The sequence below is a fragment of the Equus quagga genome, chromosome 9, assembly GCF_021613505.1.
Source record: "Equus quagga isolate Etosha38 chromosome 9, UCLA_HA_Equagga_1.0, whole genome shotgun sequence".
NCBI classification, from domain to species: domain Eukaryota; kingdom Metazoa; phylum Chordata; class Mammalia; order Perissodactyla; family Equidae; genus Equus; species Equus quagga.
In genome coordinates, this window is record NC_060275.1 from 67,625,474 (window position 1) to 67,648,136 (window position 22,663).

A 22,663-nucleotide genomic window follows, 5' to 3' on the forward strand; every position below is an offset into this window, starting at 1 on the left:
GGCAGACAGCTTGTCAGGGTGTAGCACCGTGATCCTGTGTACAGGGTTTTTGTCGACCCATGAATTTTAGGGCTCCTTTTTAACATCCACTGAAGTCCTGCACTCATAGGTTAGGGGTTGGATGTCCAGGGCGTATTGCTTGCAAAGACACACAATGACACAGAATTCGGAAGTCCTTTTAAGTTAATTTTCACATGCTTTACCAGCATCTCTCTACATGTAGAAAGAGATGCCCATGTGTGCAAGGTTATCAGTCTGTCTTCAGGCATTACTGGATTCCTTGTGAACTCACAAATCCCTTCCTGGAACCAGGTGCTGGGGAAGAGCAAGTGGTGGGCGCACACCAACTGTGTGGCCTGAGCACCCACCATACCAGGTGTTGCTCCTGCTGCTGGGATGTAGACACAGTGCAGACACAGTCCCTGCCCTTGTTGGTTTGTGAATATTCTAATGTGACCCTTCAGGGCCTATTGTCTGCTCTGTGCAGGCTGGCCTCACAGCGAGCAGCCCATTACTGTTTCAGGAACTGTCGGGCCTGGACCTCCCTGATGGTCTCCTACAGTGTCTGAGCCTCCTTAGCGCTAAGGGGCAGCACGGCAGGGATTTCTGTCCATGTTGTTGTAGGAGGCACAGAGAGGGAAGTGTCCTGCCCTCGGCTCCTTCTCTTGCAAGAGGCACATCCAAGTGAGACCTGGGCGGCTTTATGGGGGAACAACTCCAAGTCTGCAGGCTTGTTGCTTACTTAGTAGGCACAACCACAGGCTCTGGGAGGAAGGAGGTCCTATGACTTCTCTCCCACCTCAGCCAGCATGGCACTAGGAGGAGATTCCTGTACTTCTGGCTCTGGGGAGGTACAGATCTTACCCCCTTTTCTGGGGCTGTGGTGTCAAGTCAGGGCTGGAGCCCTCTCTCTTGTCCTTTTCTTGTTGGGTCACCCTGCGAACATCCTCACCCTCACTGGGAGCCACAATGCCTGGACTTTGTGGAGACAGGCTCCAAGTAGGATGGCAGGTCCCTGGCTGCTATGCCTGTGATGGCCTCCAGCCCCAGCTTGGGGTGCGGGAACCCCTGATGACAGCTGCAGGAGGATGGGAGGCTGCTGGAGGGTGGGCTGACATGGCACAGGGCCACCATGCTGGTGCTGTGCAGGAAGGTGAAGGCACTTCATTGCATGAGTTTGCTGGAGTGATAGTGAACTGGTCACTGGCAAGGGGGTATCTGCTCAGGCCTGTGCTGCCTGTAAGTAGAACCCACAGAATTCTGCTCTGATCTCCCCATTCCCAGGATGGACAGCAGGGGACAGGGCTAAGAAGGCTTTCCCAGGCATGTAGGCTGTGGGGCATTCACTGTTGGGGGCTCCCCATGAGCACACTGAGGGAGCTCTGACCATCTCTCAGGGCCAGGGTATAGAGGCGCTGGGCCAGCCATGGACCTTTCTGAGGGCACAGATGGTTTGAAGGGTGAGTTGGGGCTCACGAGGGGAACCTGGGGATGTGGAGGAACATGGAGATGGGAGGAGCCCACGGCAGGATGTGTCTGTGGGCAGGAGCCTGGGGTACGGGCGCTGGGGGCCAGAGAGGCCTCAGAGGTGTGAGGGCTTGAATTGAAGGAACACCCTTGGGGGAGGGTCTGGTGGGGTCAAGGTGAGTGTTTGCAGAAGGTGCAGGTGAGGCTGGAGCTGGGTCTAGTGAAGCCCCCCACCCCACCTTTAAACCTGGCTAGCAGCCACCTGCCTCTTGCCACCCAGCCAGGCCCAAGAGATGAGGGGCAGAGGGAGGGAATGGTTGAGGCTGGCTCTGCCTGTCTCCCCAGGCCAGCCCTGAGGAGGAATTTGTTGTCCCGAGGCCTCATTAGGCCATAGTTCACAACCATCGCTGACTTCCTTAGTATGTGTAGGAATCTCAGGGATCTTGTTAAAATGCAGACTGTGAGCAGGTCTGGGGCCGCAAGATGCTGTTTTTCTTTGAGCTCCAGGGAAGCTGCTCCTGGGCCAAGGTGCATAGTAGTCCATCCCTACCTGTGGGCGCACCCCCACCTGCCCCTCCCCATCCTGGTTTTGGGTCTATCCCTTCTGGTGGACGCTAAGGACAGAACTGCCTTTTATCCAGGGGTTTATTCCCACTGCCTGGTACAGCACCTGCTTCTTAGGTAGGTCTTCAGCAAATGTGAGTGAGTGAGTGAATGAATGAATGAATGTGGATGAAGTTTACCTTCCTCAGGCAGAGAACAACAGAGGTCAGAGCCCCCGAGCACAGTTGCTGCATTCCGTCGATGAGACTGCTTCCTCTGGCACAGGCTAGGAGAACACTAAATATTAACCTTGCGCTGACCACTGGTTGATGAGCAGCTGGGATGGTTGCCTGGTGCTGTGGACGCGAAGTCCTGTCTTGAGTTAAGTTTATAATCCTGGCCTTCCCTCCAGGAAACTTGACGGAAGTTCCTGGCAGGTAACAGAACTTGGGTGTTTGCTTAGCCAGGGCCAGCATATGGGGAGGAGGAGGCGGTGGGACTGTTTTCACTAACAGCCTGGTCTACTTCCAGGGATTTTCGTAGGTCATGTAAAATCTCTTTTAATCATAGTATTTTATATAAAGGTTCCTAAGATGGGCAGGATGGATTTGCCCTGAAATCATGTGGCTTCCAAATAAACTTTGTGCCCAGGTGGCTGCCGTGGGCTGAAGCCGTGCATCTGGCCACAACACTGCCCCCCTGGCACGTTGGGCTATATTTCTTTTGCTTTTGTTCTCCTGGCCTATAAATGGTTTTATAATTTAAAACAATATTTTAAAAAAGAATGCCCATGATAATTTTGAGCCTGTGTTAAAGAGGTGTTCTTTTTGCTGAATTAAAAGAACTCTCTGGGAAAGTACTGAGCAGCTTGAAGCACCTTTGCTTTAAAAATTTAGCTTAGGAAAGTTTTTCATGTTGGAAAGTAGAGGGGCTGGTGTGGCCTCTCTGTGTTTGGAAGAAGTGATCTGGGTCCCTGTAACAAGCCAACAGTCCCCTATGGGCCTGCGCCACACAGGAAATGCCTGCAGCCCGGCAGCCCCAGGGTGAGCTGGGCGCCTCCATTTTCTGACAGCACCTGAACTCTACCTCACTTCTCAAAATGAAGGCTGCGTGTCACAAACCGGTTAGAACTGGCTGTTGCCATGGTTTTCACGTTGGAAGGCACAGTTAAAGGGTCACATGACCGAGGAGGGAAATGCCTTTGTCACATGACTTTTTGGTGGCCTGATTAGCATACAGGAAGTTCACTCCCTGCTGGCTGCTGGGATGCTGAGTGATCATTGATAGGAGGTGACGTCATCTCTTGGACGAGTTATTGATTAGTCTCAGGCCAAGATGGGACCTGGGAGTGCTGTGGTCAGAGTGGCCATCTCAGGCAGCTTCAGCCTCCAGATGGTCTCGGTCCCTAACCTCCTCTTCCCTCAGGCAAATTTGAGTTTTATTAAACATCTCACCTTTAGAAGAAGTACATGCCCTCAGTGAGCTGATAAAAAGTGATAAATCCCTCAGCCACATTTTCTCAGAAAGCGCCTGCAGTCTGTAACTGTAGATGCGGTTCTGCCTGGGTGACTGCTCTGCCTGTGTGCAGCCACCTGGGAGCCCACCTAGCCTGGGACCAGTGGCTGCAGCTCCCGTGCTGGGGCCTTGCGTCCGCTTGGTGTCTGTGCGCGAGTCCAGAGAACCTGGAATTGGAGTCCCAAGATCACCTTGAAAGTCAATCTTCGGTGGAGTGGGCAGTCAGCAGGGAGACACACAGACTTGAAAGAGTGGTAGTTTACGAATTGTATTGGTCTTTGGTGAGGCCAAGTGAGACGTCCTAGGTTACTTCACTTTATAAACAGCCAGTTTCTGGACCTGAGAATGCAGGCTGATACCCCAGTGAATGGATTATTATACCTTGAAATGGCACCTTATTTCCCATTCCCCTGGTCTCTTGTGAGAAGCCGGCTGGCAGCTGTGTTGGTTAAATCAGGTCAGGGCTAGCAGTGTTGCAGTGCAGCTGCCGTGCAGCTCTGGGAGACAGGATTAGGAGAGGTGGGGAAGGGGTGTGTGTCAGCAATGAGGGGGGCGTCCTGGGTCCAAGAGGAGTCAGCAAATGTCCTTCCTTAAAGACACAGCTCACTCCAAGAGTGGAAAAGGCAGTTCTGTGGGCTATTAAAGCACCAGTTCTCCATTTATAACTGTGTCTGCTTGACTGGGGTCTAGTGGAAGTAGTGTGACAACTTTGAGCTGATACTCTCAGTTAACTTAGTTGAGTTTGTTCTCTGGGTCACAGTGCCACCTAGCGGATACGTTTAATCCTCAGCTGGAATTCCTGCTGACAGAAGGATCTGATTCCTTCAACTCAAGTGCTAAGGCCAGATCTTAAGGGAAAGTTTACATTATGTCCTTAGCAAACGGACCTACTTGGTCAGGGTCAAAGCACCCTCTCTGGGATCCATTGGTCCTTGTGTGTGGAGTCAGTGCCACCCATAGCAGAACGTCAGCAGCACTAGATGTGCATCTCCAGCCTAGGGGACTTGTGGGTGGGCAGGATTGGGGTAAGAGGGCGAGAAGGTAACGGGCAGGGGTGGCCTTGGCACCTGACCAGTCCACCCACTATAGATCATGGGAGGTGGGGGTGGCTGGAAACCAGTTTGTGAGCAGATCAGGCAGGTGGAGAGTACCCAGATTTGCAAGAGAAAATGTGTTCTTTGTTCTAGTCAGTTTCAAAACTTGTGGCCACTGCTGCCACATTGCCACTGGCAAGACAAAGAGGCCACGTGTGGCCCAGGAAGGACTATCCAGCAGGCAGTCTTGGCCACCTCATGAGGTGGTAACACCCCATGTCTGGGTGCCAACAGAGGCTGACAGCATGTGGATTAGCCCCTCCGTCTTCTGGGGGCAGGTGGGCTTACCAGGTGTGAGGGCTGTCAGTTTGGGTCGAGCAAAGATGGTGATTTGTGTGGGGCCAGGCTCTCCATTAGGTGGCTTTCAGCATGGGCAGGTGGCACCTTCTGGTTTGTGAGGCACACACATTCTATTACACCAGCATGCAGGAGCCCCAACCTAGCCTTGGCCCCAGGATCCCAGGCCAAGCGTTTTTATCCAACATACAGCCACATGGTAGAGAAAGCTGTGGTGTTTTCCAAAATGGTTGTGTCAGACACACAGTTGTCCTCAGCCCTGGGGACATGAAGGTAGGGAACATGAACAGTCCTGGCTGTTGTGGGGCCCACCCATAAACTGGTGGGTTTGATTTCTGTGTGGTGAGTACAATGAGAGAAGGCAGCCTGGGTGGGTTGTGGGGAGGCCCAAGAAGAGAGGCTGTGGAGGCCTGGCAGGGCAGTTGTACTCCCACATTCTTGCTGTGTCTGTGGCTGAATCCATGCATCCGTGGGGTGTGGGCACAGGGCCCTGGGGAAGAGTGTCTGGCAAAGTCAGGGCACCCTGGTAACAAGCTGCTGTCCCTGCTCCACAGTGACATGAAGTCCGAGAGGAGAACCCCCTCACCTGATGTGATCGTGCTGTCTGACAGTGAGCAGCCTGCGAGTCCACGAGTGAATGGGCTGATGAAGGAGACCTTGAAGGAGACCAGCACCGAGGCCCTCATGGTGAGCCTTGTCCCCATGCTGGGTGAGAACCTGCCCAGTGGCACCCCCAAATAGAGCTGGTGCCAGTGGGGCCTGTGCTCCCCAGCTGCCATCCATCCCTCTCAATCCTTGTTCTCTTGCCCTTGCAGAAAAGCAGTCCTGAAGAACGAGAAAGAATGATTAAGCAACTGAAAGAAGAGTTAAGACTGGAAGAAGCAAAACTCGTTTTATTGAAAAAGTTGCGGCAGAGTCAAATACAAAAGGAAACCACGGCCCAGAAGGTGTGTGCGAATCTGCTCCCTCCTCAAGGGTCAGAAGCACAGTTAATACTTGGCCCACCTCAGCGCCAGGATCCAGAAAGGCTGGTTGTGAGGGGACAGATTTCCTTAAGAGCATGAGAGCCAACGTCTGAAATGGAAATTTTCAGACTCAAGTTTGCATTTTGGATTTATCTGAAAGCATGTCAAAGTAAGGGTATATCAGAATACATTTGAGTCTAGAATGTTCCAGATCTACGTATGTAAAACTCACTCCCTGTAGACTAAAAGCATCAGGGAAATGGAGAGCAGATATCTCTGAAGCTGCTGGAATCACTTTTCTGGGTTAAGAGCTCTGTCCTGAGCCTGTTTCCAGAAAGGCCTCCTGCCTTGTGGATGGCTGTGCTGGCCGGCAGGGGCTGCCATGGTTTAGTGGACAGATTTCTGAATGCCTCAGGGGTGTGCCACAAAGCTGCCTAGGACCCAGAGGCCCAGTCTTGGGGCTCCTGCTATCTCCCCTCGTGCCCCAGGCTCCTTGTGCTGTTTCTAAACACAACTTACCATGGAAAGCAAGGTCAGGTTTCTTTTGTTGGGCTTTTTTGGTGCCCCATTCTGGGAAGGTTTCTGGTTGGTGATGAACCACCCTTCCTTTTACTCTAACCACTGTCTCAGTAAACCAGAAAGTAAGTGCATCTCGGGCAGTACGAGCCATGACAGAGTGTGTGAAACATGTGTCACCTTAAGGAAGCAGGACAGGAGGACACTCACTGGTTCAACTTGGGGGTTTGCTTGAGCTCCCACTTTTAATCACCAAGTAGACACAGTCTGACGTCTGTTAATCTCCTGATGAACAGGGCCTGCCTGTTACTCATTTCCTTGTTAGCTGTTTAAGACTTGGTGAAGTGAACCAGGTCTGTCACTGTCTCTTCTCTAGTGAAATATGTGACTTTATGAAGTGCCTGGACCCAGCATTTTCTCACCAAGTTTGGGATTATTTTGTCCAGCCCGAGGTCCTTTGCCTCAGCCACTGCCGCCAGCCTTCCTGTTCCTTGGAGAGCAGAGCCGGCACCTGAACCAAGAGTGATGCTAATAGTCCCCGGAGGGTGAGGGCTGCTAGAAAATCTCTCTGCCCATTGCGAATATGTCATTTCCTGCCACAGATGGACTTAGCAGGCTTGAAAGCAGAATCTTTGAGAGCCTAATGCCTTTGGAAGAGAAGGAAAACCAATCCTCTACCATCAGCATTTTGTGTAGGGGGACTGGGGCTGGCAGCCCTCTCATCTCCCATGTGTCCTGCTCTCTTGCAGCCTGCAGGCTCTGCTGGGAGTGTTGTGACCACCCCTCCCCCGCTAGTTCGGGGCACCCAGAACATTCCTTCTGGCAAGCCATCGCTTCAGGTCAGTGTTCCCTCTGCATCAGGGTCCTGAGCAGCCCCAATCCAGTTCTTGCAAAAGGCTGCTCATTCCTTCTAACTAGACTGGAGTGAGGCTTTCTGGCCACAGCTCACAAAATAAAGCATGTTCACATTTCTGAACCTCTAGGCCTAAATTAGGCTCCCGTTGACATCATAAACAAATCACGCTGATGCTGGGAGGGCCCCTAATGAGACTGGAGAGAGGACTTAAGATGCTAGGCAGACTAGGGTCTCTTCGTCCTGACTTTCCCCAGGGCAGTTGTGGTGCCTGCAAGGGCCTTGTCCCAGCATGACTCAACCTCCTCTGCCCGTGGGGTAAGACTGGCAGAGCTCTTGCTCTTAGGCACAGGACTGAGATTTGGACAAGGGCCCACCTCCTCTCAAACAGGCCTGAGCCGCCTGCTCAGACCAACAGGCAGGCAGCACTAGTCCTAGTTAGTGGAACTCTTGCTGTCGTGGCCTCTGAGTCCTGAGTGAGCCCGGGTTTGCATGGCTCTTGTCAGAGTCCATGTTCCTTGTTCTTTCGTGTTTAGAATAAATATGCATTTTACATTTTTATCTCTATCCCTGTGTTTTTAAAACAAGTATATGCTTTTACAAAAATAGTGAACTCATTTGTTAAAGCCATGAAAGATCTGGGGGTTGGTGTCGTTGACAGACCACTTCGACTCGAATGCCTGGCAGTGTCATCCCGCCGCCCCTGGTCCGTGGTGGACAGCAGGCATCCTCGAAGCTGGGGCCACAGGCGAGCTCACAGGTTGTCATGCCCCCGCTCGTCAGGGGGGCCCAGGTGAGCAGAGTGTGCACTTATGGGACAGGAGCGCATCCAGCAGCCCCAAGCAGCCATCACCTCACAAGAATGACCCTTCCTGGTCCTCCCAACCCCCTGGTGTTGGGGGTCTGTGGGGCCCATCCCTTCCCTGTGCCTCTCTCCATCATCCCTCTCATCGTCTTGTCCCCTACCCTACCCTACCCTGACAGCAAATCCACAACATCAGACAACATTCCAGCACGGGGCCACCCCCGCTCCTCCTGGCCCCCAGGGCATCCGTGCCTAGTGTGCAAATTCAGGGACAGAGGATCATCCAGCAGGGCCTCATCCGCGTCGCCAACGTCCCCAACACCAGTCTGCTCGTCAACATCCCACAGGTGAGGGCCCGGCATGGGGCATGTGCCCTGTGACTGGCCCCTTAAGGGTTCCTGGTCCTGGGGCAAAGTCAGATTTCCAGGTGCAGCATGACCTGCCTGCTCCCTCAGAGCTGAGTGATACCTTGGATATTCCTTGGGGTTTGGACTTGAGCTCCTCTGGGCCTGTTGGGGTGTGAAAGTCACGGGCAGGAGTCCTGTGTTCATAACTGCTGTCTAGCAGAGGTGGATGGCTGCTGAGAGGGTGAGGGGTGCAGTCCTGAGCTGAGCTGTGAGGAGGATGAGGGGTAGGGAGAGGCAGTATGTGGGACACAGCAGGTTTGTGAGTAGAGATGAGGCCAGGTGAGGTGTCTAGAGCCCCTTTACTCCCCTCAGCAAGAGCACGTATGGAGAACACGTCTGCAAATGTCTTTGCAACACTGTGCTTCTATTCTTAACCATGTGTCCGCTTCACCTCTGTACAGAATCTTTGAGATGGGGAGGGTCTGTCCCCGCCCAGCAGAGCTGGGAAGATGGGTACCAGAGCTGGAAGCAAGAGCCTCATTGACAGATAAAATTACTGGGTCTGCAGGGGTTTTTGCTGACTGCGAGTTATCCTTCCTTGCTCTTTTGGTGCGTTCTTGCCTGCCTTCCTCAGATAACAGCCTGGCCAGCAGGGCTCTGGGCAGTGTCCCTGCCTCCTCTAAAGTTGAGTTAAAGTCTGCCACCCACATGAGGATGTCCTAGGCAGAGCAAAAGACTGACCTGTGCAGGCAGTTTCATCTACTCTGTAAATGTTGATCAAATTTCTACTGTGTGCCAGACCCTGTTCTTGGCTCGGCATGCTATAAGGATAGGAAAAGGGAAGGCACTGGTGGAGTGTGTGGCTCTGTTCCCAGTGGGGCTGAGGATGCTCTTCAGGGGAACAGGAAAGAACTGGCTAGTCAGAGGGGGGTGGCCAGGCCAGGGTGTTGGGATGGCATCCTCTGCATTGGGGAGTCTTGCTTGGCTCTGGAGATCCTTTGTGGGGGGTGGGGGTCCTGTGAAAGTGACCTGGGCTCCCTGAGCCCTGTGATGTGTTACATGCAAGTTATCAGGTGTGTGCATTTTCCTGGGGATGGTGTATGCTACTTTCCTCCAATTTCCAGAAGGGTCCTCAATCCCACAAAGCTAAGGGCACTGGCATGGTCAGCTCTGAAGTTTGGGGAGAGCACTTCACAGGGTGAGGGAATGGGTAGACTGGAGCAAGGAGACAATGGAGAGTCAGCCACTAGGGTCCAGACAAAGATGATAAAGTAGGCCAGGAGCAGTAAAGATCGAGAGGAGTGAAGGGACGGGGGTTGGTCCAGGAGCCGCTCTCCCCCTAGCTCTGATGACGACATGTGAACTGACTTAAGACATTAGCATCTCCAGACAAGCACATGCAAAGATGCTCATGAGAGAAATGTCATCGATGCCACAGTGAGCCACCATGTGCACCCTGTGAGGAAAGAGGGTGCCCAGACCTGTGTTGGGAGGAGGGCGAGGCCATAGTGATAGGACAGTGGCCATGCTGCCTGGGTGCAGGGCCCACTGTCTTGGTCATGGTGATGACTTCATGAGTGTCCTCAGGTGGCAAGAGATAGCAAATTGCAGATTTTAAATGTGTGAAGTTTATTGAATATCAGCTAAACCTCAACGAGCATGTTTACAGGATTGGTTATCTCATAGGGCAATGAGTTTAATGCAGCTCTGCCTGCTGCTCACTGATGTCAAGCAGCTTGGAGCTGCTCTCTTAAGGACTCATTAGTCAGTGCAGCTAATGGTGCCATCCTGGGCTATAGGTGTAGCAGTGGAGCCTGCCTCAGGGCATGCACCCTAGCATACTGACCAGATTGTTGTCTCCTGAAAGCCCTCCCCAGCATCACTGAAAGGGACGACGGCCACCTCTGCTCAGGCCAACTCCACCCCGACTAGCGTGGCTTCTGTAGTCACCTCTGCTGATTCTCCAGCCAGTCGGCAGGCAGCCGCCAAGCTTGCGCTGCGCAAACAGCTGGAGAAGACGCTGCTCGAAATCCCCCCTCCCAAGCCACCTGCCCCAGAGATGAACTTCCTGCCCAGCGCTGCCAACAACGAATTCATCTATCTGGTTGGCCTGGAGGAGGTGGTGCAGAACCTGCTGGAAACACAAGGTGAGCAGGCCCTGGGCCTATTTTCCTCTCTTACACTTAAGTTTCTGTTACCTAAGTTTTTTCCAATGCACAGCACATGTTGGTGCACCAGTGGTGTACCCAGAGTTGTCTTGGGGAGAGCATCTTAGGGGCAACATTACATTATCAGTACTTATTTGCTGTGAGGTTTGGATAACTCCTTAAACACATCACAGGTACCTTCCTTCTCCTCTTGGGGACTCCTCTGAGAGCTGGGCCCCATTGACATTCAAGGCTCCACATGTGTGGTCCAAGGTCACAAGCAGCAGTAGCCTTGTGACATTACTGTGCCATGGGGGTGAGCAGGGGAGGGTGAGGAAGAAAGTGTGCGGGAGGCTGACAGGCTTTGCTTCTAGATAGGGCTCTTGGGTGAGAACTTTCCAGAGCATTGAGTGCCCTGAGCCCCCATGGTGGAAGAAGGACATCCATGCCTGGGCCAGACTCGTTTTATCACCCTCCTTAGGAACAGTTTGGAAAGTGTACCAGTGTGTTAGGAGATTTTAGGAATAAAAGGGCATATACAGGGTAGTGATTAAAAACAATATTGGAAACAGAGGTGAGAGGCTGAGTTGGCCCTTAGGGGGTTTCTGCCCTGAGATTGAGCTGGTGGTAACATTAATTGGGCAGTCAGCCTGAATCCTCCCCCCACGTCACCTCATCAGATGCTCAAAGTTGGAGGAGGCCAAGCCATAACCAGTCCGGTGCAGGGGAGGGCCCGGTGGGCTCCACCTGTTAGGCTGCCTCAAGGGACCACCGGGCGCCAGAGCCAGGCCCAGGTGGGAGTGGTGCGATCTCTGACACAGCCTGGATGTACCTGGATCCCTTTGGTATCTCCTTGATGGTGAAGTGAAGTTGGCACAAGAGCTGCTGCAAGGCGGGCAGTATAGGAAGAAGGGTTGGGGAGGCCTGAGACAGGACAAAATGCTCACCTGTCATGCACCTGCCTGCACGGGGCGTTCTGCTCTCTAAGACTAGCCTGTCTCTGCTGGTTCTCTTACCAGCAGAGACGGGCTGGGGTTAGTCACCCTCTCCTGTTGCCAAAAACAGGACCTAATTGTGGGAGGAGTCTCTGAGCCCTGCTTCAGGCATCTTCTGACACCTCCCAGAGCCCCAGGCTGGATGCCAAGTGTAGCCTCACACCTATGTCTTGGCTCTGACACTGGTCACACAGGCCACAGCTGCCTAGGAAGCAGGTACTACTTCCTCCAGGGTTGGATGTGTGGAAGGAGGTGTGCTCTTGTTACCAGAGCATGTTAGCTACCGGTGGGGACCCAGAGCTGGGGGTCTGAGGTAGACCCTGGGCTGCAGGCGGCTTGGAAAAGTGACATCCCATCTGCTCTGGGGGTTGACAGGTCCACCCAGAGTTGGATCCTGCACAGCCCTTCACTGTTCAAGGGCTGCTTCACTACGCCCAGGGCTGGTGGGGAGGGGGTAAAGGCCAGGGTCTCTTAGCACCATGGTCTGTAATGCTGAAGAGGCAATTAAGTCCCTGAGTGCTGGACACAGAAAAGATAAGAACAAAATGTGAAAAACACCTCTTACTGAAGATTGAATGGCAAAAATATGTAAGCTGAAGAATAAAGACGAATATTGACCCCATGCCTGAGTAGGCACTTTCTATGGTTTCCTCAGTCACCCCTCCTCTGGCTGACTGAGGAGACACCGTGTTCTCATCTCCCAGACAAGGGCACCGAGGCCCCAGAGCAGCCATGTCCCCTCAGCCAGGCAGCAGCTGTGAGTCCTGACCCTCCCTGCCACTGACTGGCCATGTGACTCCACAAATCATTTCATCTCCCTGGCCTCAGTTTCCTCCTCAGGACAATGGGGTTGGGGATACCCCCTCAGGAGGTTGTTGTAAGAATCAGATACCTTGATACCTAGAAGGCATTGGGCACGGTGCTTGTCGATATGAACACTCACTGGATGATCAGTCCTTAATTAAATCGCCCGCTAGCCAGGGTGCCCATCCCAGCGAGGTGGGGGCCTGGAGTGGTCACTGACTCCTCTCCACTGGTGACGAGGTGTGGGAGGGTTAGAAACGTTTGCCTGTGAGATCTAATACTGTGCTGCAGGTGGGAAAGGTGATCAGGAGAAGCCAGTCTGACTGCACTAATGTCTTTGAGAGTTAGTACCCAGGACCCTAACCCATTGGCGTTTTCCAAAGCCCTTCAGCTTTGCTTCTACCTGCAAACTTTCCCTGAGGCTGGCCTAGTGTCCGCACACAGTCGGCGCCCAATATATGTTTGCTGAACAAACAGCCAACATCGACTGGGGCTTTGGTTTCTTGATGCTGGCTGAGCCACGCTCCTGCTGTGTCTCGAATCCCCGTCCTGCCCAGAGGTGATAGAGGCTCTGGCTCGGGCATCCTGTTCCTCTGACATGAGCTCACCCATCTCTCCCTGCAGCGGGCAGGATGTCGGCTGCTGTTGTGCTGTCCCGAGAGCCCTACATGTGTGCGCAGTGCAAGACAGACTTCACGTGCCGCTGGCGGGAGGAGAAGAGCGGTGCCATAATGTGTGAGAACTGCATGGCGTCCAACCAGAAGAAGGCTCTTAAAGTGGAGCATACGAGCCGGCTGAAGGCCGCCTTTGTGAAGGCACTGCAGCAGGAGCAGGAGATCGAGCAGCGCCTCCTGCAGCAGGGCACTGCCCCGACACAGGCCAAGGCTGAACCTGCCGCCGCCCCGCACCCTACGCTGAAGCAGGTGATAGTCCTTGTCCAAGGGCCAGAGCTGTGGCCCTGCAGCCTGGGAACGTGGGCTGGGTGGCCTCACCTTCTGGGAGAGGGGCCTCGTTCCCTTGGCAGGGAGTTGTCACTAGCAGTCAAGATGTTCTGACCTTCTGTCCCACACTCGTTGATCATCTGCCTGGTGGTTAACTGTGCGTCTAAATTACATTTAATGGTGGCATTTGGCGGTGAAAATACTAATTTGCAGTTTGTTTAGATTTTGTAGCTTTCACTCACAGTGTGCCGACTGGCAAGTACTTCTTGTCTTAAAGGACTTTTCTGAAAGCCACAGTGAGATACAAAAGGGGCGTTTAGAAGAATTGTTCTAGCTAAATTAAGGAGAGAAGCAAGTTTGAAATCAAGTTGTTTTTGGCTGCTTTTTTTAATGCTTTGCTTTCCCACCCTCTATAGACCCAAAGCTCCCCGTTGGCAATTTTTTGTGTCCTTGGAAATCATTTGTAGTTCACTAATAAACACATCTTCTCAAGATCCCTATGTAGTGGGTGGCTCTGCGGCCCTCAGGAAACGGCTGGTCCCATGAGGACTGGGCCGCGCGTGGCCACAGCTGCTGCCCTTTGGTCACTTTAGGTCACCCTAGACTGGCCTGTGGACGGTGCTGACCTCGATTTCAACCCCCATTTGTGTAGGTCATAAAACCCCGGCGTAAGTTGGCGTTCCGCTCAGGAGAGGCCCGCGACTGGAGTAACGGGGCTGTGCTACAGGTCAGAACTGCAGTGCCGGGAGTTCCCTGCACCAGGCCACCAACCAGCCCTCACGTCCCAGACTGTGACTACGTCAGTCGCCGACTGTCATTCTGCCTGCGTCTGTCTGTCTCTCTCCCTCCCCTCCTCCTCCCCCTTTGGTGTAACTTACCTGGTCTCCTGATTTTGGACTTTAGGGACCCTGTGTGGGTGGGAAGAGGTCAGCCAGAGCAAGGAGAGGCTGCGCTGAGCGTCTCACCCTCTGCCGCCCCCTTCCCCATGTGAGCCGCTGCACCCTCTCTCTGCTCTAGGCCTCCAGCCAGCTATCCCGGGGTTCAGCCACCACGCCCCGAGGTGTCCTGCACACGTTCAGCCAGTCGCCCAAACTGCAGAATGCAGCCTCGGCCACAGCCCTCGTCAGCAGGACCAGCAGACATTCCGAGAGAGCCGTGAGTGCCAGCAAGGGCAACGCCACCTCCAACTGGAAGAAGGCATCTCTGAATACAGGTGGGCAACCCCCATGGGGCTCAAAGTAGGGACCTTGCCATGCTTGGGTCTATCCCTTCCTTATTTTTAACAAAGACGTGCACATGCACAGGGTGAAGGGAAGCAGCACCAAGGGCCCTGAACCCCCAGGTCTGCTCTCTGAGGGTCGCTCCTCTGACTCTTCAGCGCAGTCTCTTCTGTTCACTAACTAGGACACCCTGAACAAGTGGTAGCCCTGGGTAGGTAGTAATTGCCTTCATTATGTGCACGTTCTGTACCAAAAATCTCAGGCCTCAACCCAAAACATGGGGCAAACCCAGTTCAGGCAGCATCCCCCCAACCATCTATTGGACTCCTGTCAGCACAGATGCTCATCTTGCCAACTTATGCTCCCCCTGTCCTTTCCTGCTGTTGGGAATACCTTTGTTTGCTGTTATGTTGTACCTTTCGTCATACACTAATTTCATTTCTTGCTCACCCGGACAGTGTCCTTCATTCCCTGCTCTGTGAGACACTCTCTTCCCACCCTCTGGCTTGGACAGGTCAGGTGGTGCGAAGTACAAAAGAGAACAAGAATGCAGGGATGAGGAGGGGGACCCTGGGACAGGGATGGGGATCAAAAACGGGAAAGTGAAGGGTAGGCACAAAAGAGCTGAGAGGAGACAAGCGAGTGCTCTTATTGTGGGAGCAAGTCTCCCCCTGTGGTTGCTGCATCCCTGTAGGAAGAAGAGTCATCATCATAAGATCCGTCTCCCTAGTCAGAACTGGGAAAGCCTTGCTACCTGTGCAAACAAAACACGGGAGCCTGCTGTGCATGCAGCTGACCATGAGTTAGAAACATGCCCAAGTATCAGAGCCTGCCCCGAGAGAGTGAGCTCAGGAGAGAGAGGACGTTCATTCAACTCAGAAGAATCCACACAGCCTGGAGAGCGGAGAGCATTTGTAATCATAAACCAGGCAGAGATACTTTTGCTCAGCATGTTAAGATACACCTAAGCACGCATAGGCCGGTTGGAAATTCCTCTCATGGGAAACTTGAAAGTATATGAAAATCAGTGGGAAAAGTCAAATACAAGTGTGCATCTGTGTATGCAGTGATGGCACCAATGCAAAAACTGTGTGTATGTGTGTGTGTAAAGGTAATGTTTGGAAGGGAATATGAAGGAATAGATAGTTGCTGTGTTCAGCAGTAGGATTAGAGGTAAAAGTGTCATAGCTTAAAAGCAGCATTTTCCAGAAGAGTTCTGCCAGCACTCCTGGTCACCCTGGGTTTCTGGGTGGTGGTTTGAGGGAAATGACAGGTTTCTGGAGTGCCAGCCTTCACCACACAGGGGGAGGGTTCCCTACTGCATTTGACCTCGGAATACCTGTTCCACAGAATGTATTAACCTCCACCAAAAATAATTTTGCAGTAACAGTGACTCTGGGGGGCCCTGCTACAGCTGGGGGTCTGGGGCAGTCCCTCCTCCTGGCCAGCCAAAAATCTGTGTGTGCTGGTGTGTGTGGCAGTCATTTCTTCGTTTTCCAATTATAAAAGTGACACTTGTTCATTGTGGAAATTTGGAGAATGCAAAGAGAGAAGAAAGCTGCAAGGAGAAGATAATGGTACTTTCCACCACAGGAGAACCAATGCTGTACTCAGAGGCTTGTCCCCAATCTGCCTCTTCACTTGAGTGTCCCATGTGTAAATGTGTGCCTTATTGAGGGCTCATGCTGTATCTGCCATTCCATGTCCCTCTTAACATTTTCATAAGAGAACATTACAGTATCATTAAAAACTCTTTGAGGACAGAACTGTTTTTCATGGCTACATAATATTTCGTCATACTGGCTTGCCCAGTTGCACAGTTCTGTCATTTGTGGTTTTTCACTGTGCTCAACAGCACTGTGGTAAACACCTCACTTTACAATGTAGTGCTTGGGTAGCTGACAGAATGTGATCATTGGGGTTACTGTGGCAGAGGCTGGGGATGTTGCGAAGGCGGTTGGACTATGTCTTAGGTTCTCTTCAGCTCTGAGGCCTAAGATTTACCCCGCCTGTGCTTAGTTGGCTCAGCTGAGGCTGGGCTCCTCCTGGGAGCTTTCACAACTGGGGCCATCTTGGCTTGTCACTCTGTTCTGTTGCAGGCGGGCCCCTCACGTTTGTCAGCCCGAGCTTGGCAGTGCACAAGACCTCCTCCGCCGTGGACCGCCAACGGGAGTACCTCCTGGACATGATCCCGCCACGCTCTATCCCCCAGTCGGCCACATGGAAATAGTGCGAGCCGGGCCCACTGGAGAACAGGCTCCCTTCTCCCTCCCACCTGGCCCTGCTACCCTCCATTTGGGAAGACATCGTGCTCCCCAAGAGAGCGAGCAAGCACCAGCCGCGCTGCAGAAGGGAGAGCTCCATTTTTGGCTGCAAAGTCTCATCGCGGCTGGGGGCCCACTTTACAGGTGGATGAGGATTATCACTGGGGGACCTTTCCCATGGGCTTTCCTCCTTTCTTTGCCTTTAGTTTGCCCAACACCAGCAGAAAAGCAGACCTCGGGGGCTGGTTCTGTTCCCGGCCCTCCCCTTGCCCCCAACAGGGTGCATGTACGGCTCACCCTGGACACTGTGACATGCTTGGGCAAGACTGGCGCCCTGGGCTTCTGAAGTCGAGCGGACCGTTGTTTTGTTTTTGCTTTTCCCCATCTTAGCCTCCCAGTCTTCGACTGCCTTCCTTTACGGCAATCTCTAGGTTAACAGATTTTTTTTAAAATCACCTCATGATGATGGAGTTTAAAGTAAACCTTGCAGACCCAAGGGTCCCTGCCGAGCACGGCCCCCCTGCCCGGCGAGTGGGCCGCTGATCAACCCTCGCTCCATCAGAAGGCCTTTGCTGCTGCTCGTCCCAGAGACCCCTGACCTCCCACACTTCGTAGAAGAACAAACCGCAACCCAGACCCAGCCTGGGAGCTTGGGAGCCCCATGTTGCTGAATGAGGAGGCAGGAGAGAATCGGCAGCAACGTCCAGAGCCTGAGCGGGAAATTGGAGGGGCAGGCTGTTGTGTTTTTGTTATTATTGTTGTGGTTTATTTTATTAAATGTTTTCCTTTTCTTTTCCTACTTATTTTGATGGACAACATCCTAAGCTGCCCTGGCCTGTGCTCCTGTCAGGTGTGTTGGCGTGGGAAAGCACCACCACCACCACCTCCCCCACCCCCGACTTCAGGGTTTCCATTGGGTCTAGTTTAGAACCTTCCTTTAAAGCAGGGCCATGCTGCCAGGGTTTGCTTTCAGACTTTTTTTTATCCTCTTTAGAGTCTACAGAAATGTCTTACAAAGGATCAGGTCTGCTCTCAGTTTTGTTTTGTTTTGGTTTTTCCCACTCCTTAGAAATCGGTTCCATGAGGAAAGGCAGAAGCTGTTGTGTGTGTGCTGTGCACAGGCTGGCTCCACGTAGGTGCAAGGGTGTCCCACGTGTACGCACATGCGTGTGGAGATGGGGTACGCTGCTCCCCACTTCAGCCCCAGCCCTGGTTTTCCTATTCATGCAGTTAGGGACTTAATTTAAAATCTTTATTTTGTAGGGCTGCCTTCTTCACACTGCTACAACATTCTAATAAAGGCTCATTTAACCCCTTCTCTCATGGTGTGTGAATATCAGTGTTTAGAAAACATTTTTGACACGCGGTAGAAGACCTAGTTTTGCAAAATGTTCTAATTTTTTGTTGTGTGAAGCCCCAAATTTCTCATAGATTTTTATTTTGAGTGCATAACTTAGATGGGCTGAAGGAGGGGAGGGCGGGGAAAGGTCACTTCCATTCCAAGATCCAGGGATTTTGGGGAAAGGGGGGAAATTGACATTCAGGAGCAGGAGGGGGCAAGGGTGTGTTTTTACACCAAAAAATTAAGAGTATGCAAGATTTCTACTCCTTGCATTTTTCTGTGTGCCTGGCAAATAAATACCTGTCTCATACTACCCTGAGCTGTTAGCCTTCTCTGTTCAGTAACATGGGCCAGATTTTCCAAATCCTCCAAGAAGGAGCATCCAGGCCAGCCTCTTCTGGCAAACACGTCAGTTCTATGCAGTAACTTGGGATCAGGCATCTGGGGCAAGGTCACCTCTGCACTGGAGGGATGTGCCACAGCTGGGGTTAAGGGGGTCTGTGACTCAAGGGCCCCGAGCCAACCTGCGTACATTGGCCCCCAACCCTGGCCCCATCAGAATCTCACTCGTCACTGTGCTCAGGAACCACCTCTCCTCGCCTTGCCTGGCTGTACTTTGGGCCTCGGGCTGTTGAATAGGCCTTGTGAATTCAGTGCAAACCTGACTGCCACTGTCAGAGGATGGGATGGCCAGGCCCTGGCCCTGCCTCCTCCAGCCCAGCATCCCTGGGAACAGTCCCATCAGGGGCGACTTAACTGTGATGTAAACAGTTTTTAGAGGGGGGCGAGAACGTGAGATGCCTTAATCTTTAGTTCATTTCTACTGTCTCAAAACTCCTGTCCCCTTTTTTTCTTCAGTTTCCCCCTTTGCAGTGTAACTTCTGTGATAAGCCCCAGAGGGGTGGTCGTGTGATGAAATTTATGGTGTTACAGGAAAAGGCATTCTTAAATACCTCTGGGTGTGGAGTTTGGACATACTAGGAAAGGATATTGACATTAATGGTGTCCTCCCAGCAGCAAAGCTCACTCCTCAAAATTGACCAAGGTGCTGGAGTCGTGGGCTCACCCTGGGATCCTCGGGGGTGAGAGGACCTGGTTCCCAGGAGCAGTGAGAATGTGGGAGTCGCCAGTCCCAAATAAAGATTGTAATGGTCCTGAGTTATCTGTGACACAAACCCCTGACGACAACTGGAAACTTCAAAATGTCAGCTGCTCTGTAAATTGTGGTGGGGGGATTCCCAGCTCATTCCTCCCCACCTTGATGGCCATGTGTGTGTGGACCCACAGGTACACATGCATATGCTCACACAGATACACGTGTCACTTGGAGCCACCCATGGCTCTGGCCATCCTGACCACGTCACGGGGACTCCGGTCCCCAGTGTCCCATCTGTGACAACTGAACCTGCACCTTTAACAAGGTCAAGAGTGGCCCTTCTCCCAGGGGTGGCCTCTGGTCCTGTCTGTACCCGAACACCTTTGTGAAGCAAAAGCTCACCCCAGTGCAGAGGGAATGAAAGAGGCTACTGAGTACAGTCCTGCTGTTTCTTGTGGCTCCTTGTGTCCCACACCTCACTCCTGTAGACAGACACAGGGCGTAGTTTTCTATATAAATAATATATTCTCATCACAGGGGTGTGAATAATGGAAAAGACAGTCATTGCTGCTCTGCCATAGGGTTTTTCTTTGATGCTGAATTATGCTGCACATGACATTTGCCTAAAGAACTTGGACTGAGATTTTTTTAAAAGGACAGCTAAAGTTTTATAATCCTTAACAAAGAAAGTGTAATAGTTACACTAGTGCAGGGTATTTGGGAGGTGGTTTGTTGGGGGGGGGGTGGTTGTCACTTGTATTTATTGTGACTCTCATTCTTTGATAATAAATGTAAAAAAGAAAAAAATGGCCACCAAACCGGAATAAAAGTTCCAATAAACAAAGAGGCTGGAATCAATGGCTATACGTTGTGTCATGAGGAAGTTTTAGAGTCTGAAGGACAATAAAGAAATGGACGATGTGTCGGCTGTATTTTTCTTTCATCCCCTTGGCCGTGGGTTCCCTGCCTTATTTCATCCCAACCTTGGGGCAGCTTGGAGACTTGGGATGGTGCAGTAGGGTGACCCTTTGTTAACAGGGAAGCAAAGGATGAGACACCTGCTGCTTAGGCTTCTTTCAGATTTCACTTCCCGCAGCGATGAGTCCTCCCCAATTGGGCACCATGGCCTCACCTCCAGGCCTCCATCTCCTCCAGAACCTGGGGCTTTGTGGCCTGCTTACCCGTGGAGCTGGAGGAGTGGGATGAGAATCAAGTGGGTTTTGCTCGTTGGGCTGGCTACTAGCCCCCATCAGTCTCTACCCTGGTGTGGCAGGTTTTCTGGGAGTGCTTTGCAGGCTTGGCACCACGTTGGGTGTCTTTGCTGCAGCATGTGATGTTACAGATGTGGATCCTAAGCACAGACAGAGCCAGGAGCCATCAGCTGGCTCTAAAATGAACAATTCTTAGTGAAAATTCGTTTTCTTCAGAAAATTTGTTGACATAGTGTTTCAAGTTTCATTCACAAAGTGAGACCTGTGATCATTCTGCTGAATTCCATTGTGCACAAAATATGACCCTGTTTTCCTAGGCGCTTTTATTTTTTTGCTGTTTCATGTTTTTGTTGTTGGGTCATCCCTGCCTCAAGGCTGGGGGCTGACAGCCCTCCCCAACGCCACAGTCACCTCGGTCTCACGTGGGCAAGGCACAGAGCTGGTAGAACCCATGACAAATTAAACCCAAGCCTGCCCCACTCCACCCATGACATATTCTGACTGGTGCCCCACACCCCAACACTGGCTGTGAGAAGTGCACTTATAGGGTGCTTTCTCAGGGGCTCCCGCACTCAGCCCTCAGGTGAGTATTCGCTGGATCAGGCACAGGCTCCTCAGTGGACCAGGGGTGAGTCTCAGGCAACTTCTCCAGCTAGCAAATGGGACACTTGCCCTGGTCCTTGAGACCTTGTCCCCTCTAAACTGAGCCATGAGTCTGTGGTCACAGGGCAGGAGGAGACCCGGGCCTCATTGCTCACAGATTCATCAGTGGACAGAAAAAGGCACATGCCACCCCTAGGTATTGAGACCGCACCTTACGACAAGGGCAAGGAGGGAAAAACGAGATGTCAGGGAGGAGGTGAACTTTAGGCCAAGTCTTGAATGAATAGAGGGGAAAAATGGTTCAAGGAGTAGGAACAGACAGTACAAAGTCTTGGAGGTGAGACCAAGTGTGGCAGGTCAAGGACAAGGAGGACTGTGGCTGGATGGTGGGAGAAAGGGGCAAGGATGTGGGTTTTATTCTGAGTGCAGTGGGAACCTTGAGAAAGTTCAGGGCCCAGGCCTGCAGTGAGCCATGTCCCTTCCCAGCAACCCCTAGAATGGGTTCCTGCCCCCATTTTCCAAGTGGGGAGCCTGAGGTGTGGCCCAGGTCAGTAGAGACACCCTTCTAATGTAAACCAGAGGGGTTGGGTTTTCTCTCTCAGCCTTCAGGTGAATCAGTCAGAACTGGAGACAAGGCACTTCCCCTCTCTTAGCTTGTTTTCTCATCTGCAAAATGAGGGGGTTGGGGCCACAGCCTGTTAGAAGGAAGTGAGGGGAGAGCTGGCACTTAATTCCGAGGGCACCTGAAAGCCATGGAGGGTGAGAGAGCAGGGGTGGGATATGGTCAGACCCACAGTGGGCAGCTCCTTCAGGGACAGTGTGGGGCTTAGATGGAGGCAGGTAGGATTAGGACTTAGGGAGACGTTTCCCATGCACCCCAAACGACAGACATCCACTGTCACTAAACCCAGTAACCTCAATGCAAGCAAAATAACCCCCAGTCTCCCCCAGGCGCTGTGGGAGTGCCCTCTCAAGGACATATATATTTACCTCTTCACCTCCTCTCCCTCCCTCTCCATTTCAGCCACAGGAGCTCCATTCAGTCTTGGGAACACTGCTTCTGCTGTTTCCAGTGTCTAATTCTTTTAGGGCTCAGCTCAAATGTCGCTGCTTCAGTCCCTCCTTGGTTACCCCCAACCTGGCATTTAGTACAACTTACAATTATTTTATTTCTAGGCCATTCTTTTATTTTACTTGACTTTTCACTTGCCTCCTCGCAGAGGGCAGGGATGGATCCAAGCTTCTTTGCTGAGTCCCAGAGCCTGGCACATACCAGGCGCTCCACAAATGCACGAGTGAACAGAGGACTGAATGAACCAGCTTGCCCAGCTAACCCATGCTCCACCCTCGACTCTCCCCCAATACTCTGACCTCACTAAAAAAAGCTCCCACCACCTCCCCACCCTACTTCAGCCACATCTGAGTTCAAAGCCCAGCCGTGTTCTTGGGCAAGTGACATCTCTGTGGGTCTCAATTCCCTCATCCGTAAATGCTCAGTTTATGTTGAGACAGATGGTCCCCACCCCCCGCCATTCCATTCTTAAACACAGGAAGGGTGCTGGGGTCCTTGCTCCCCAGCCCAGCATCTCCATCGCCAGGACCATCACGACCCCAAAGACCCTTCGAGTCTGCCCAGGC

The 22,663-nt window shown here is 52.4% G+C and overlaps 1 protein-coding gene across 7 annotated transcripts in view; it reads left to right on the forward strand.

Annotated features, from left to right (window-relative positions):
- GATAD2A (GATA zinc finger domain containing 2A) overlaps nucleotides 1–18,091 on the forward strand; it is a 97,459-nt gene extending 79,368 nt beyond the window's left edge. For 6 of the 7 annotated variants that reach the window (XM_046671542.1, XM_046671538.1, XM_046671539.1 and 3 more), the window contains 10 exons: nucleotides 5,471–5,603; nucleotides 5,732–5,863; nucleotides 7,147–7,236; nucleotides 7,912–8,043; nucleotides 8,235–8,402; nucleotides 10,270–10,549; nucleotides 12,973–13,271; nucleotides 13,942–14,016; nucleotides 14,307–14,502; nucleotides 16,609–18,091. In XM_046671542.1, coding sequence (XP_046527498.1) covers nucleotides 5,471–5,603; nucleotides 5,732–5,863; nucleotides 7,147–7,236; nucleotides 7,912–8,043; nucleotides 8,235–8,402; nucleotides 10,270–10,549; nucleotides 12,973–13,271; nucleotides 13,942–14,016; nucleotides 14,307–14,502; nucleotides 16,609–16,739 — 1,636 coding nt within the window. In that variant the 3' untranslated portion in view covers nucleotides 16,740–18,091. The remainder of the gene's footprint in view (nucleotides 1–5,470; nucleotides 5,604–5,731; nucleotides 5,864–7,146; nucleotides 7,237–7,911; nucleotides 8,044–8,234; nucleotides 8,403–10,269; nucleotides 10,550–12,972; nucleotides 13,272–13,941; nucleotides 14,017–14,306; nucleotides 14,503–16,608) is intronic. The other variant, XM_046671543.1, reaches the window with a different exon arrangement.
- The last annotated feature ends 4,572 nt before the right edge of the window (nucleotides 18,092–22,663 follow it).